The 15874-nt window shown below is 45.4% G+C and overlaps 2 protein-coding genes across 2 annotated transcripts in view; one reads left to right on the top strand and one right to left on the bottom strand.

Moving 5' to 3' along the window:
* DNAJC7 (DnaJ heat shock protein family (Hsp40) member C7) overlaps window positions 1-9987 on the bottom strand; it is a 649293-nt gene extending 639306 nt beyond the window's left edge. The window contains exon 1 of the mRNA XM_086924152.1: window positions 9739-9987. Within this exon, the coding sequence (XP_086780278.1) occupies window positions 9739-9836 (98 nt within the window). The 5' untranslated portion in view covers window positions 9837-9987. The remainder of the gene's footprint in view (window positions 1-9738) is intronic.
* A 573-nt stretch (window positions 9988-10560) lies between these two features.
* NKIRAS2 (NFKB inhibitor interacting Ras like 2) overlaps window positions 10561-15874 on the top strand; it is a 158947-nt gene continuing 153633 nt past the window's right edge. The window contains exon 1 of the mRNA XM_086924151.1: window positions 10561-10620. The gene's annotated coding sequence lies outside the window, so the exon portion shown is untranslated. The remainder of the gene's footprint in view (window positions 10621-15874) is intronic.

Here is a 15874-nt window from a genome sequence, read left to right as displayed (position 1 = left end):
AATGATGTGTGTCCGTTAGATAAGTGCAAAGACATCATGGACCATACCCTTATGGATCAAATAAGCCAACTGATTACCCTCTCTTTCAAAGAATGTTATGTCCCGGAGGCTTGGAAAAACGCCCAGGTCATCACTCTGAAAAAAAAAAACCAACATTCCGGTCACCCAATTTCAAAATCTCAGGCCGATATCCCTATTGCCTCAATGCGCCAAGATAATCGAAAAGATAGTCAATATCCAACTAATGGCGTTTTTAGAAGCAGAAAACATTCTCCACCCTACTCAATCCGGCTTTAGACCTAATTATTCCACGGAAACAGCTGTCTTGTATTCCACGGAATATATCCGCAAGATGGTGGACGAGGGTGAGACAGCAGCGCTGGTCATGCTTGATTTAAGCGCAGCTTTCGATACTGTGCTACATGCCACGCTGCTGTCCCGTCTTTCAGACATCGGAGTAAAAGACCATGCACTGGCGTGGATTAAATCTTTCCTGACTAATAGATCTTTCCAGTTACATTGCCCGCCCTTTAAATCATCTTCTCGTGCCGTGAGCTATGGGGTTCCACAGGGCTCTAGTTTGAGCCCCACATTGTTCAACATCTATATGGAACCCCTGGCTCAGATCATAGAGAACTTCGGGGTGGGCATTGTCAGCTACGCCGATGACACTCGGCTTATGTTTAAGCTTACTCCTGACACCGAGAAGTATGCCTCCAACTTCTCGGAGTGCATGGCTGCTGTCGCCATGTGGATGGACAGTAATTGCCTCCGGCTGAATGGAGACAAAACAGAGGTGCTAGTGATAGGGAATAAAACCTCTCTATGGTCTCAAGCGTGGTGGCCCACAACTTTGGGCGAATGCCCTCGCCCTGTTGAGAAGGTCAAAAACCTAGGGATCATGATCGACTCTGATCTATCAGGAAAATCCCATGTCAACAAGATCATAGGAAAATGCATTGGCACATTAAGAATTCTTAGAAAAATCATCGACCTGATTCCTACTAAAGCCAGGAAAACTATCGTGCATGCACTTATTACACCACACCTGGACTATGGAAATGTTCTCCTTTTAGGCCTTAACCAAAAACATCTTCACCAGCTGCACTGCTTACAAAATGCGGCAGCCCGCTTGGTACTAGGCCTTCCCAAAAGAACATCTGCCAAGGCGGCATTGTCTAAACTTCACTGGCTCCCAGTTAGGGAGAGAATAAAATTCAAGAGCCTCTGCTATGCCCACAAGATAGCCCACAACAAGGGTCCTACCTATTTAAGAGGCCTCATGACCATCCACCGCCCTACCAGAGACCTTAGGTCCTCAGGAATGTCTTTATTCAAACTCCCCCGCGTCCACAGAGCAAAAATTGGTGGCCGCTCCTTTCGCTACCTTGGAGTGAAACATTGGAATGCCCTACCGGTTCATTTAAGAATGGAACCTTCTGAAACCCTTTTCAGAGCCAAACTGAAAACCCATCTCTTTCCTCAATAAGCCTGTGATTCCATTCCCTTCTTGATTCTCTGTGAGTTTTTTTCAGCAATCAGCGCGGGGATACACAGCTGTGCAGCCATGCGCTTTATAAAATGTTTTATTATTATTATTATTATTATTATTATTATTACTTACCAGCAAGAGCAAGGGAAAATAAGCATTTGCAATGCAATAGGTCTCGCATTTACAAGAGTTTAAGCTATTGGTATTGTAAACGACAAAGCCTTTTATTTATGTTTTATAAACGAATCAAAAATAAAAGGCATTGTTATTTGCAATGTCAAGAGAACAAACGTGTGAAAATGCAAGACCTATTGCATTGCAAGTTCTTGTTCAGTATTGACTGCAGTGTTCGGCCAGACAGCCCCGTAAGTCATAAAAATACCAGGCATGTCCCTAAGAAGTGGAGGGTCAACAACAACATTTTTAACAACCAGCTCTTGCCAACCCAACCCTACTGTGAAATGCCCTCTGGATGAGCAACGTTACTAGAAGAGATTGCTAATGGGGACTTGAACATGCAGGTCACTAGCAGAGTAAAGACTACTTAAACAAGGTGTACGTTGGCACTCTGTAGCTGTAAATCTCACCTCATGTGTCCATGAAATGATACTTTACTTTCACTCCTTGGCAGCACTAGGAACCCTCCGACATCTACCACCCAAGGAGCAAACCGAAGTCTCTGAATTGGGTCCCCCTAATCTGAACTTCTACCTACTTTACCCCCTTTACTACCCCACCTGCCACCACGATTCTCATCGTAGCGAACACTACCCCGAGAAGAAGATCGATGGCAGGGGGTTGAGGGGGGGGAAATGAACGGGGCATAGGTAGAAGTTCAGATTAGTGGGCAGTAATTCAGAGCTGACTTTAGGTGACAACATAGAAAATGTAGAGGAATACTTCATGGGTGTGCATTCGTGGGAGGGGGTTGCACATCCTGCAGGGATAATAAAGGTTGTGCATCAGATATTTTTTAAGTCAAACTGCTTTAAGTAAATTGAGTTTTTGAGTTTAAGGAGTGGTGTATGGCGGTGGTGAGATGGGGTGCGGTGCAGAGAAGGGATTGCAGACAGAATATGCGCCGAGAAGAAAGAGTGTTTCAGATGGAATAAAAGAGTTGGCGAGCGAGCACACGCCGCTTATGGACACTGAGCACCTGCTCTGTCGCACCCTCGCCTTCGAAGTTTCTGCATTTGATAAAGCAGCCAGCCACTAAGTAAGGCTTACACACTGGATGCAGCTCAGCCCCAGGTAAAATAACATGGAAGGAAAAAAAACAGCATGGTGTCCATGAAGTGGACGCTGCGCTCAAAATAAATGTTAAATAAAAATAAATCAAGTGAGCGCGGTGTTCCTAGCGGGTGCCGCGCTCATTAAAGAAATAAAACACACACAATTTAGAATGATCGCAAGTCACAAAAGAATCGCATGGCACCCATTATTAGTGCAGAGACTGCTGCTATATTAAACAACCAGTCGCCATTGCGTGAATGATAAAAAGAAGTGCTCACCCACTAATTGAAGGAGACAGTCTCAAGCCGCAAGAAAGCGATCCAGTCCAGATGGGTGATCTGAGAAGGATACAGGGTGGTAACAAAAAAAGTCTTGTTTTCAATTGAAGGTCAGCGTTTAGCGTAAATGATGACTTCAGCCAATGGGAATGATGGGCGGGGCTTCAAGTCCCCTTTTCGATTACAATAAGCCTCGCAGAGCGAGGAGCGCATGCGTGCTCCAGCACTAGGTATGCGAGACCTAAAAACATTTAATGGAAAAAAAAACCTCTAATTGAGTGACGATCCAGGCCTGGTTGAGGGGCCGACACATGTACAGCAGCCGGTGGCACCTAGCACAACAAAAGCAAATCAGAATACTGACATTTTTCTATGGCCGCAGAAGGAAGAGCGAAGAACATTGCAGCCATGTTCTTAAAATCAATATCGCCATTCGGCGCACAGAAGAAAGCGCAAAGTACGCAGCCATGTTCCTAAAATCACTACCACCATTCAGCATCGCCAAGAAGCAGAATATTGGCGCCAGGTGGACTGCATGGTTCAAGACGTTAAGAGTACTTTATAGATAAAAAGTAGATAAGAAAATCAATAACTATTTAAAAACATTGCTGGTGAAAGAAGTGCTGAAGAAAATCTTGCAGATTAATGCAATATCTTTACCACCGGATCAAAGAAGCCTTGGGAACAAAATTCAATCAGATGCCGAATAAGGACTATGAAAGGTTTATTTTCAATCAAAATGAGAGAGAAAGTTGGTGAAACAATGGATGAGTTTGTAGAGGGACTTGACATGCTTATCAAACACTGCAAGATCAGTGAATTCAATGATGAAGAACCATGCGCCTTAGAATCATCGATGGATGTTTTTCAGACTCGTTCAGAAGACCCATGTTGAAAGAAACATTCAGTTTAGAGAAAGTGCTAATGGCTGCGAGGGCAGAGAAACATTCAGTTCGACAGGCTGCTAAAATGGAAGTTGGAATAGCGCAAAGTGGATTTGCGTTGATCATAAAAAGCAGGCACATGCATGAAGTAGATGCATGCAAGTCAACGTCCACAAAGAAGAAAAAGCTGTGTTTCCGATGTGGGTTTTCATTTATTTCCCCATGAACGTAGTTGTCCGGCCATAAGACAAACATGGAAAGGCTGCAGGAAACCTCTTTGTAATGCTCTGCAAAGCATAAGAAAAACCAAATGCACACAGCAAAAAAAAAGAAAATTGGCGCCAGAAGGTTCTAGAGGCATTCTCGCCAAGCTAACAAGGCCAGACAGCAACATCAGCTACGACAAGTAGAAACCAAACAAGATCGACTGTCAAGTTCTTCCTACAAAGGCTCTTCAACATGATTATCAAGAGCCAGTGAAGAGGATAAATGTGCTATGATGATAGCAACTAAGAAACGACATGAACATGTAGTAATCTTTGTTTATTAGTCAATAAAAGCCATAAATATTAAAATATAGAATTGAAATTAAAATTGATAAATAAAATTAGGAGAATAACCACATAGAATCAGTGTGCACAAGTGCAATTTAGCGAGTAACTGATTTTACCAGTGTGTGCAAAATAGAGGATAAAGTGAAACAGTGCAGGTCATCTTTCTTGTTTAATCAGTTGCCAGAATGTGAAAGCCGATTGGCCTCTATTTTATCTAGCATCCTGTAGCAACAATGCACCAATATAAAAATGGCAAAGGTCTGTATACTGGGCAAAATTACGCAAAAAGTGCAGCATTGCTAATATTGGATTATTGAAGCTGTTTGAATAAACTCTGGCTAATATCCACCCTAGTGGGATAGGGAGCCGACAAGCGTAGGTTGTCCCTAGCAGCCCGCCATGATATGGATGGGTTTCAAGGATTCTCAACAAGACCATTCTTAGACAGGCACATGTAGGTTTGGCTGCTTGAAAGGAAAAAACTAAAGGAAGGCAAACCACCCAACAGAACAATTGAATTCATTTGGACCCGGACACAAGATTACAATAAAAGTCAGCGGTTGCCCCACAACTTTTATCATAGACAGTGGTGCGTCGATTAACATCATGCCAGATGAGAAGTTTTCAATAGCTTATCTCATGTGCAACTCCTCATTCCGTCAAACACAAAGGTTAATGTGGGCTGCTTCTAAACCATTGGAATCAAGAGTCATTGACAGCGACATAAAGCAGTATCAGTGCAAGCACCAAGCCATGTACATCAAGGAACTTTATCCAGCGCATGCCTACTCAACTACGGCTGCGGACATGGGACTGATCTCGCTCAATCACAACCTCCACACTCAATCTGAAATTGTGAGTCAGTTCTTGTCATTTCATGGCCTAGGTAGGCTCAAGACAATGAAATTGCAACTTCACATTACTGTTGGCATTCGTGCTGTTGCTCAACGGCACCGAAGAGTCGCTTTTCACTTGCAAGAAGCCGTAGGGAAAGAACTAAGAACGCTGTTGAAGCAGGACATCAATCGCTCCACCGGTCCCAAGCCATATCTCGCCCATAGTGGTCAGGCCTCGAGAAATCTACTCGCCAAGGTAAATCAGATTTTATCGGACAGGCTATTTTTAGGACCTACTGGCCTGTTTTGGCTAGCAGATAAAGAACAGGCGTTCTGTTCTCTCAGAATGGGAATTAGTAATAAAGATGCCTTCTTATTTTTATCTAATCACATTTGCTTTGACTACAGAAACAGAGGTCAAATGTCAGCTTATGTCTTACAATTTGCAGTCAGAGAAAGAAAAGAAAACAAACCTAAGGATAAAATAAGAATTAAAGTTAGAGGATTTTATAAAGTGAACTATCTGACAATCGTGCTGTACAAACAGTGTGAAACGAACAACTGTAGGATGTCTTTTTTCCTAACAGCATTCAAATAGCTTGTAAATGAACTGTAAACACATTTCAAAATGTATTTTACTAGTTGTAAAAGCACTTTTTGTAATCCTGTGTGATGAAAACAAGTTTTTAATAGGATGAAAACAAATCAGAAGACTTTACTAGGCAATGTGAAAATGATAAGTATTTTCTCTGAAACCTAGCTTCAACAGATTATTGTTTATCAGTAAACCTGTATGTTAGTGGGAAATGTGGCTATTTCAATGGCAAATGTGCGGTTTCTAAATGACAGTACACTAATAAATCTTGCTTTAGTAATACATTTATTAAAAGTGAGTTTTTAAACATGAACTGGGAAACATTCCTCTCTGCCCCGACAATGCTATTAGTGAACTAAGAGGCAGGTCATGGGTTATGTGTACCCTATATATGGGCTAGATTCGTATTATACAACATGGACCAAAGTTTAGTCTTAAATGAAACAAAATAGTTTTTTGTACTGCAGACATGCTGAACTTGCATATTTGAATGTGCTCTCATATGTGAAAATGAAGAAAACGGCAACTATAAACTAAAATATTTGCTAGGATCACAATTTGAGAACAGACAAGGTCAAGTACATTATAGTTAGGTCAAGTAGCTTATTCAAGTAACTTGGGGAGAGGAATTGGCCGAACGGCTAGGGCGGTCGACCACAAATCTGGGGGAACTGGGTTCGAGTCTCGGCAATGACGCTCAATATCCTGTGATTCTGGGCAAATCACTTAATCTCCCCCTGCCTAACAAAAATGAATGTGTCCTGATGTAATGCAACTGGTGCTATGTAAAGCGCTCCGATACCCGATTTGGGTCAAGTTTGCGCTATATAAAACTCTGAAAAGAAAAAAAATGTTGACCTGCAGGGTCTAGTAATATTTTTATAATTTTTCGAGGCCTGTTGGTGGGGGCAAAAAAGGACAGTGGAGGTTCAGTGAGCATCTGCGCTGATAAGGGGCAAGACAACAAAGCAACCGGGACAGAAAAACAATCCTCGTCCACACATCGCGGACATGATCGTGCAACTGAACGGTGCCAAAGTCTTCTCCCGTCTGGACCTGAATAAGGCATATCTTCAGATCGAGTTGCAAAAGAACTGCAGTTACATCACTACTTTTTTGACTCTTGTTGGTTTGTTCAGATACAAAAGACTGAGTTTTGGAGTGTCGTCAGCTGCAGAAATATTTCAGGATGTCATAAGCCAAATAACTATACCCGTCATTGCATGCTTTTAATAACTGTGATGAGATATTGGTATTTGGGGCAACATAAAAGGAGCATGACAAGGCTCCTAGACAAGAATGCCAATTACTTGCTGAAACAGGCCTCACTCTGAATGCAGCAAAGTGTGAGGTTCAAAAGACCAAACTCAAATTCTTTGAGCACACATTCTCTGACAGGGGAATAACTGCTGACCCAGATAAAGTGCAAGCGCTATAAGCTCTTGCCCTCCACAAGATGTTTCCAAGCTGCGATCCCTAGATTCAAAACAATAAAACATGCGATTGAGAATGCAACAGAGCTTGTCTATTTTGACCCCAAGGTACATACTGAGATCACAGTAAAAGCAATCCTGGGAAGGGGGGGGATGTAGGCAATCCTTGCTCAACATAGTGGTATTCCGAATCCTCAGAGACACATTAAGGGCAATGCTAGTCAGAGCCTGTCTGACACAGAATTGTACACAAGCTGGGTGAAGATCAACCCTGCGGATTACTTTTCATGAGTACTGATACACTGTCACAATTCGTCATCCAAAACGGCTGAGGAGTATGTTAACTTCATTGAGAGCTCCAGCATTCAAGCAGGCGTGTTCATTGAACAGATTACTGCTACTACTAATTTCTATAAAGGACATGCTTATCCTCAAAATAATCAACTCGAGAAGAATGCCCGGCCTTTTGTTGGCCATGTTGAATTGAAAAGACTCCAAAGATTTACAGGATGAACTGTCCATTACCAAGGAAGGTATGGTATTGAGAGGCTTGGGAATAGTCATACCAAAGAGACTAAGACAGCAAATCATTGAACTAGCCTATGAAAGACATTGTGACATTGTAGCAATTAAGAGCCCTCAGAGACAGGGCGTGGTTCCTGCGCCTAGACGAGCAAGTGAAGCGGGATATAAGAGTGTATTATCTTAGCAACTGCCTTTCCTCCAAGTGACAGCATCCAGTGACAATGTCCGACCTTGCTGCACCACCTGGTTATAGATGATTTTTTTGTGCCTTTAGGAAAGGGACATCATCTCATGGTAGTCACACATGAGTATTCATGCTTTCCTTTAGTAGAGGAGTTATTAACAACCCATGACAAGGTCATCGAATGGCTGGATGACGTCTTTGCAGCATGGGGTATTTCAGCCATTCTCAAATCTGACAATGGTCAGCAGTTCAATAGCAAAGAATTCAAGGAGTTTCTAGTTGAACTAAATGTCAAGCATCTGTGGCTTAAAGATAAGTGTTGTGGAACGATTCCTGGGTACTCTCTAAAGGGTAATTCAACGAGAGTCGATGGAAGGAATCAAGTAAAACCAAGCCATGTATCAAGCCCTCAGTGCGTTATCATTCAACTCCTCACTCCACAACTGGTGAGAGTCCAGAAACCTTGATATTTGGGAGCGCAACCAGAACCAAACTGCCACAGTGAACAGTAGACCGATCCGTGAGCGTTAATAAAATTTGTGTCACAGACACTTCTCAAAATTGCAAGATGAAACCATATGCCGATCGGCGACGAAGAGCTCAGGGAGCAGTGTTCGATGAAGGTGACTTGGTCCTGGTCAAACAGAAGCGAAAATGGAAATTCTGTTTGCCATCAATCCTCTGAGGATTGTGACGTGCAAAGGACACATAGCGACAGCACATTCTTCCAGAAAGCACATCCCATGGGATACGTCACATTTTCAGAACCTATCTCGACGTTCCTCAGCTCCTGCAATCATGAATGAGGCGACTCCACCAAACAGTCTGGATCAAGCACTAGACCCTGTGCTATCGGAGCACAATGAGTTTGTCTCTCAACCATCTCACACTGCTTGGTCTAGACCAACTAGTGCCAGCGCCTCGCTGACTTATTGGGTAAATGTAATGTGATTGCTTTCTGTACTTTTTATTTAACAAAGGGGGAGTTGTAGTAGTGCCGTGAGACTGTGTGCTAGGAGCCTTGCGATTCTGAGCAGACACAACTGAGGAATTTTGTAGCTTGCTGGGCGTTAAGGTGTGGTTATTAACTGTTATGACGGAAGTAGAGTTTAGTGTGTAAATATATGCTGAAGAAATAAAGACGTCTATATCAGAGCTCTGTATGTGGCGTATTCACTTTGCATGCTCCCAGGCTGGGGAGGACGCTATACTTAACTATCCAGGCTGCTGTACTTTTCCTATATTCTAAGGCTTTAGCTATGGTAATAACAGAGACTGCTACTAGTCCCATTGGACTTTACTCTCCACCCCAATCCCTGTCAAATATTGCTTGCTCTCAGCACTTTATCCCTAACGTACCTCTGCCATCAACATCAGCCGTACAAACACTTCAACCAACCGTTGTCACTGATGATGCTGCAGCACACGGCAGTCTAACACACAGCCCAGCTTCTGTCACAGAAAGTGACAGATAAACATATGATCTACTATGTATACTGTGGTCGTGCATGTAACCCATCATCATCTCTTGTCATTTATCCCAGGTCGTCATTCATCACACCTCTGCTGTCAGCTGATAACAGGCCACGCCACTACTTGCTAAAGGACCACCTTGCCCACTGCTAATACCCATCTTTCATCAACCAATTCCTTCTACATTGTACTGTCATATCACCTCTCCACCCTCGTTCATACTTGGCTTCCCAATACAATGTCCCCCTCACCTCTCCGTGTCCTCTTCGTCCTCGTCGTCGTCATCCTCTATCATTTCCACCTCGTCCTCATCTATCACCACTTCACAATCGCACCCTACGGCCGCCATCTTACCCGCCGGGCTTCAGAGGAGAAGAGGCAGGGGGAGAAAAACCGGTACTTCCGGGAAACAAGAAAGTCGCTGGGTGCAAGCAGGTACTATCTCCGGCTTTCCAGGAACAGGCACGCTGATCCCTTTTCAGTGTTTATGAACGTTCATCACTTCCCTCATGACGTATCTGTACAAAGAACATTCTGGCAGATTCTCGCAATGTAGCTGAATGAGTCGCTCCCTGATCCAAAATGGCTTTCGCGGAGGGTCATTCTGAGTGGGGATGCGAATGAGATTGCCATGTTGGACTGGGAATACTTCACAGACGGATGGCATTTAATGGCAGTTGTGTATAAACTCCACGGTTGTCTTGGACTTTTTTTTCTTGGACTGTTCTTTTCCAACACAGGTTCGAGTATTTAACTACGATTTATAATGTCAGCTTGGAAACTGATGGGACCCCAAATGGGGAGGTGTAATCTTTTTTGAATTGGATCTGTTTTGCTTTAGCAGCACTTGTCTGACTGTTCATGGCAGTGAAATGTCTGGCTTTGAGTTGCAGTAGTAGCTGTTAATGGTTAACTGCAAGTGAAACCATTATTAACAGCGACACTAGGAATCCATAGCACAAAGGTATGTACATATACATAGTGCTGACAATGCTTCGGGAATATGAGCAGAGCTGCCTCTGAGTGAAAGATGAGAGATGGATAAAGGATCCTGATTTAAGCCTGGCTCGGGGGTCACTTAGACATGGCGAGACAACTAATTAACAGAGCAAGCCGAGCTCTGGCTCTAAGAGGTAGGGTTATCACCTGGCCGTATTTTAACGGCATGGCTTGTATTTTAATGTCCCAGTCAGTACAATAATTAGGAAAATCACGTAAAGCTGATATGTTTTCACCTTATCCCAACATACTTTAAGCAGTAAATCATACATGCCAGCAGACCCTATTCAGGCTAAAGACTCCCGATTTTTAAAGGCAAAATGGCTCTATTTTAGCATCTCCCCTCCTAAAATTGCCTTTACTTCAATGTAAGCCAAGGACGAAAATAAAATCCCCCGATTCTCTTCTAGTTTGAAAATTTTGGCTTTTATGGTAAATAAAAACAAAAGACACCTCAAAATGTGTTCGAGAGCTGTCTTAGTCATCCCTGACTGATAATTAAAGTAAACAAAGATTATGTTAAAAATGAATACAGACGGGGGGAGGAGCTACGACACCAACTAAGATGGCCGCATAGTCTCCCGGCTCCGCTGACCTCCGTCCTGCACTTCACTATCCTGTTGACAATCCTGCTTACCTGAACCGGATCCGTGTGGGTGATCCGTCCCACACTCCAGTGGTGCAATCCCGGAGTTTTTCCGCCGTCGTGGAGCGAAGATACGTTGAAGAACATACTGAGGCCTAACCTACTTGGGAAGCCGGGATCTCTAGTGCTGGCCCTGCCGGGTCCGAGCTGAACAACAACGGGCTGCTGCATGCGGTTGGGCCCGGTCTCTGGTCCACTCGAACTTTCTCTTGACTGTTTTGCTACCATCAACTGCCTGGTGCCCTATAACGTGTGAGGCGAGGAGTGAGGCAAGGTACTGTCTTGTGAGGGTCCCCGACCGGGGATCCGGCACCCATAACGCCGAGCCCCCCGGATCGGCGCCTCGCCGCGTACCACTGCTCGCTGACCGCCGTTCCCTCCTAGCTTATTCCTGCTCCGTTTCACTTTACCCCGGAGAAGGCGCCTCTCCGTTGGGTTCACCATGCCTGAGGACAGAATAAGTTTAAAGGAGCGGGTTCGATCTGACCCGTCTTTGTTAACGGTGATGGAGGCACTTATGGCGCTTCAGGGCACTATCAAAGTTCGGACTTGCGCCTTGTTGTCTGCGATGGATGAAGTCACAGGCTCGAGACCAGACCCTGACTTGATGCTTGCGACCCGGCAGCCAGCCCATTTTGCAATGGACGCTTCGGAGGTGTATTTAGACCCGGCGGTGGAAACAGTGTTTGCCCTCATTGTGACGGATTTGCCAGACTGGAGTGTGCCTGGACACCCAATTAAACTGTTGAAACCTTCGATCCTGCACCCTTCGGAACATTTATACGTCCCCACTGTGGTGTCCTCCATTTTGTACTGTATGCTGTTTTGCAAAAACAACAAGTGATGGACTGAATGTGGATCAATGTCACACACTCCCCCAGTCAAAGGATCTGGGCCCAAATTCATCGTTTTTTTGCACTCCACACCACCCTGGGTTAGACAATGGCGATATGCAAATCAGCTCTGACCCTGTTGCCCCATGGGAACAGTCCAGTCCGAACTACAAAAGCCATGTCCTTCCCAGAACGGAATCAAGCATCCGAGGACCGGACCGGTTTCGAGGTAACACCTCTCATCAGCCCGGCTAGCTTGACTCCAAGTGGTGTGGAGTGCCTGGGACCCACGTCTGGGCATCCCCAGCGCACTTAGGGCGGCAATTGCAAAAACAACAAGTGATGGACTGAATGTGGATCAATGTCACACACTCCCCCAGTCAAAAGATCTGGGCCCAAATCCATCGTTTTTTTGCACTCCACACCATCCTGGGTTAGACAATGGCGATATGCAAATCAGCTCTGACCCTGTTGCCCCATGGGAACAATCCAGTCCGAACTACAAAAGCCATGTCCTTCCCAGAACGGAATCAAGCATCCGAGGACCGGACCGGTTTCAAGGTAACACCTCTCATCAGCCCGGCTAGCTTGACTCCAAGTGGTGTGGAGTGCCTGGGACCCACGTCTGGGCATCCCCAGCGCACTTAGGGCGGCAATTGCAAAAACAACAAGTGATGGACTGAATGTGGATCAATGTCACACACTCCCCCAGTCAAAAGATCTGGGCCCAAATCCATCGTTTTTTTGCACTCCACACCACCCTGGGTTAGACAATGGCGATATGCAAATCAGCTCTGACCCTGTTGCCCCATGGGAACAGTCCAGTCCGAACTACAAAAGCCATGTCCTTCCCAGAACAGAATCAAGCATCCGAGGACCGGACCGGTTTCGAGGTAACACCTCTCATCAGCCCGGCTAGCTTGACTCCAAGTGGTGTGGAGTGCCTGGGACCCACGTCTGGGCATCCCCAGCGCACTTAGGGCGGCAATTGCAAAAACAACAAGTGATGGACTGAATGTGGATCAATGTCACACACTCCCCCAGTCAAAAGATCTGGGCCCAAATCCATCGTTTTTTTGCACTCCACACCACCCTGGGTTAGACAATGGCGATATGCAAATCAGCTCTGACCCTGTTGCCCCATGGGAACAGTCCAGTCCGAACTACAAAAGCCATGTTCTTCCTAGAACGGAATCAAGCATCCGAGGACCGGACCGGTTTCGAGGTAACACCTCTCATCAGCCCGGCTAGCTTGACTCCAAGTGGTGTGGAGTGCCTGGGACCCACGTCTGGGCACCCCCAGCGCACATGGCTTTTGTAGTTCGGACTGGACTGTTCCCATGAGGCTCAGGGTCAGAGCTGATTTGCATATCGCCATTGTCTAACCCAGGGTGGTGTGGAGTGCAAAATAACGATGGATTTAGGCCCAGATCCTTGGACTGGGGCGAGTGTGTGACATTGATCCACATTCGGTCCATCACTTGTTGTGTTTGCAATTTCCGCCATAAGTGCGCTGGGGATGCCCAGACGTGGGTCCCAGGCACTCCACACCACTGGAGTCAAGCTAGCCGGGCTGATGAGAGGTGTTACCTCGAAACCGGTCCGGTCCTCGGATGCTTGATTCCGTTCTGGGAAGGACATGGCTTTTGTAGTTCGGACTGGACTGTTCCCATGAGGCTCAGGGTCAGAGCAGATTTGCATATCGCCATTGTCTAACCCAGGGTGGTGTGGAGTGCAAAATAACGATGGATTTAGGCCCAGATCCTTGGACTGGGGCGAGTATGTGACATTGATCCACATTCGGTCCATCACTTGTTGTGTTTGCAATTTCCGCCATAAGTGCGCTGGGGATGCCCTGATGTGGGTCCCAGGCACTCCACACCACTGGAGTCAAGCTAGCCGGGCTGATGAGAGGTGTTACCTCGAAACCGGTCCGGTCCTCGGATGCTTGATTCCGTTCTGGGAAGGACATGGCTTTTGTAGTTCGGACTGGACTGTTCCCATGAGGCTCAGGGTCAGAGCTGATTTGCATATCGCCATTGTCTAACCCAGGGTGGTGTGGAGTGCAAAATAACGATGGATTTAGGCCCAGATCTTTGGACTGGGACGAGTGTGTGACATTGATCCACATTCGGTCCATCACTTGTTGTGTTTGCTGTTTTGGGCTTTGTCGATCCCCCTCCTCCACCGGTCTTTCAAGATGGCGGATGAGACGAAGCTTGACCTCGGAGATGGGGAGGGGCGATGGTGGTACCAGCAATCTACATCTATGGGCTCCTGTTCTGTCGACTTATGGGACATTGTGTGTAAGGGGCTTCCCTTACTTACCGACTTCTGTACATTTGATCGTAGGGGTCAGGGTTGAGATCCTTGTCTGGGTTTATCGATGTGAAATTATGGTTGACGGGATTGCTTCATTGTCCTAACGGATTCCGGGGCAGGGTTGGCTAGGTCGGGGGGAGGAGACCGGGAGTCCGTAGTATTATGCCCTCCTTCGATTTCCCCCCCTTTGATTGGGGCTTTCTTACTTTTTTCTCTTTCCCTTTCTTCTATATTTCGGGCTTTGGTTGCTGGGCGACAGGCACGCTGCGTGGGGGGTGGCCGTAGTCATTTGCAGGGGTGCAGGGTGGGGGTGGGTTATTTCGTTTTTGTCTTTGTTCTATGGCCTCTTTTTCTTCTTCTCTTCTCTTGCCTTCCTTTCCTTTCTTTTCCGGGTTAGTGTAGTGGGTTCGGCTTTCTCTACATCCTCATTTCTACACCTGTGCCTAGACCTCTCCGGGGCCTGGGTGCCGGGGGGCGGACAACAAGGACGGTGGGGATATCAATAATGTGCTGTTTATCCTGATGTCGCATGTCTAAACGCCGTTGATTGCTAGGGTAGCAAACTTGGTATGGACGCATCGTTTTCCTGTTCGCCCCCATTCATATGATACCTGATCCTTTCTATTTATATTGAAAATGAAAACCTCCTATCCTGTTTCGCATCGAACTGCACCCGCAACCACTGCACTTGGTAATCTGAGCTACTTTGATCCCCAGGGGCAATTGCTTTGAAACTGACTATGAAACTATACTGAACTGCTTAGCGGCCAGCCCTGGGGGTTGTAGGCCCGGTTTTGTATATGTGTGCAAATGTTAAATAAAGGTTTTCAAAAAAAAAAATTAATACAGACAATATTTTATAAAGTTCTCTTTGAGTATCATGTCTGGGCTTGGTCGTATCTTTAAATGTGAGCAAATGGCCGGTACTTTTCACTGGGAAAGGTGGCAACCCTACTAAGCGCATGTACATGAGCTGACTCCTCAAAGTATTTGACACGTAAATCATGCACTAAACATCACGCTAGAGCATTAGTTCTTAAACTTTGCATTCTGTGGACCCCCACTTAATCATTACAGGAACCCAGGGACTTCTACTGAACCATTATTTGAATCTGGAGCCCCCACTTAGTCATTACTAGAAGCTGCCTGATAATACATCATGTAGACAAATGTTGAAAACAATGGAACCAATCCAACGTTGAGATCTTTGTTTTCTTTAATCGGTCATCAAACACAAAATACACACAGCCAGCCGACACGTGTTTCGTCAGAGAAACAGTATTCTCCCACTCTTCAGGGCTCTGTGGCTGAATCCAAAATTTAAATAACCCAAAGCCGGTGATAATTCCAACCCGGTAGGGTATGTTAAGCCTCGGCAGTACGAATATCAAGAGTAAAATTAAAAGCTAATCAAAGTACTGGTCGAATATGACACCAGTGCGATTAGATAGGGAAAATTTAAGATAATCAACTTCAATTTCAATAATCTCAAGAAACAAGGAGATAATACAGCAACCGGATCAGTCCAAGTGGAGCACAGGTACATGCTGCTTGGTATTTTGGCTCCGAAAGGGTGCCTGTGTCCTG

Source organism: Lissotriton vulgaris, chromosome 5 (genome assembly GCF_964263255.1).
Source record: "Lissotriton vulgaris chromosome 5, aLisVul1.2, whole genome shotgun sequence".
Lineage (NCBI taxonomy): Eukaryota > Metazoa > Chordata > Amphibia > Caudata > Salamandridae > Lissotriton > Lissotriton vulgaris.
Note: the sequence above shows the minus strand (reverse complement) of the source record. Positions and strands in the feature narration are given on the sequence as shown.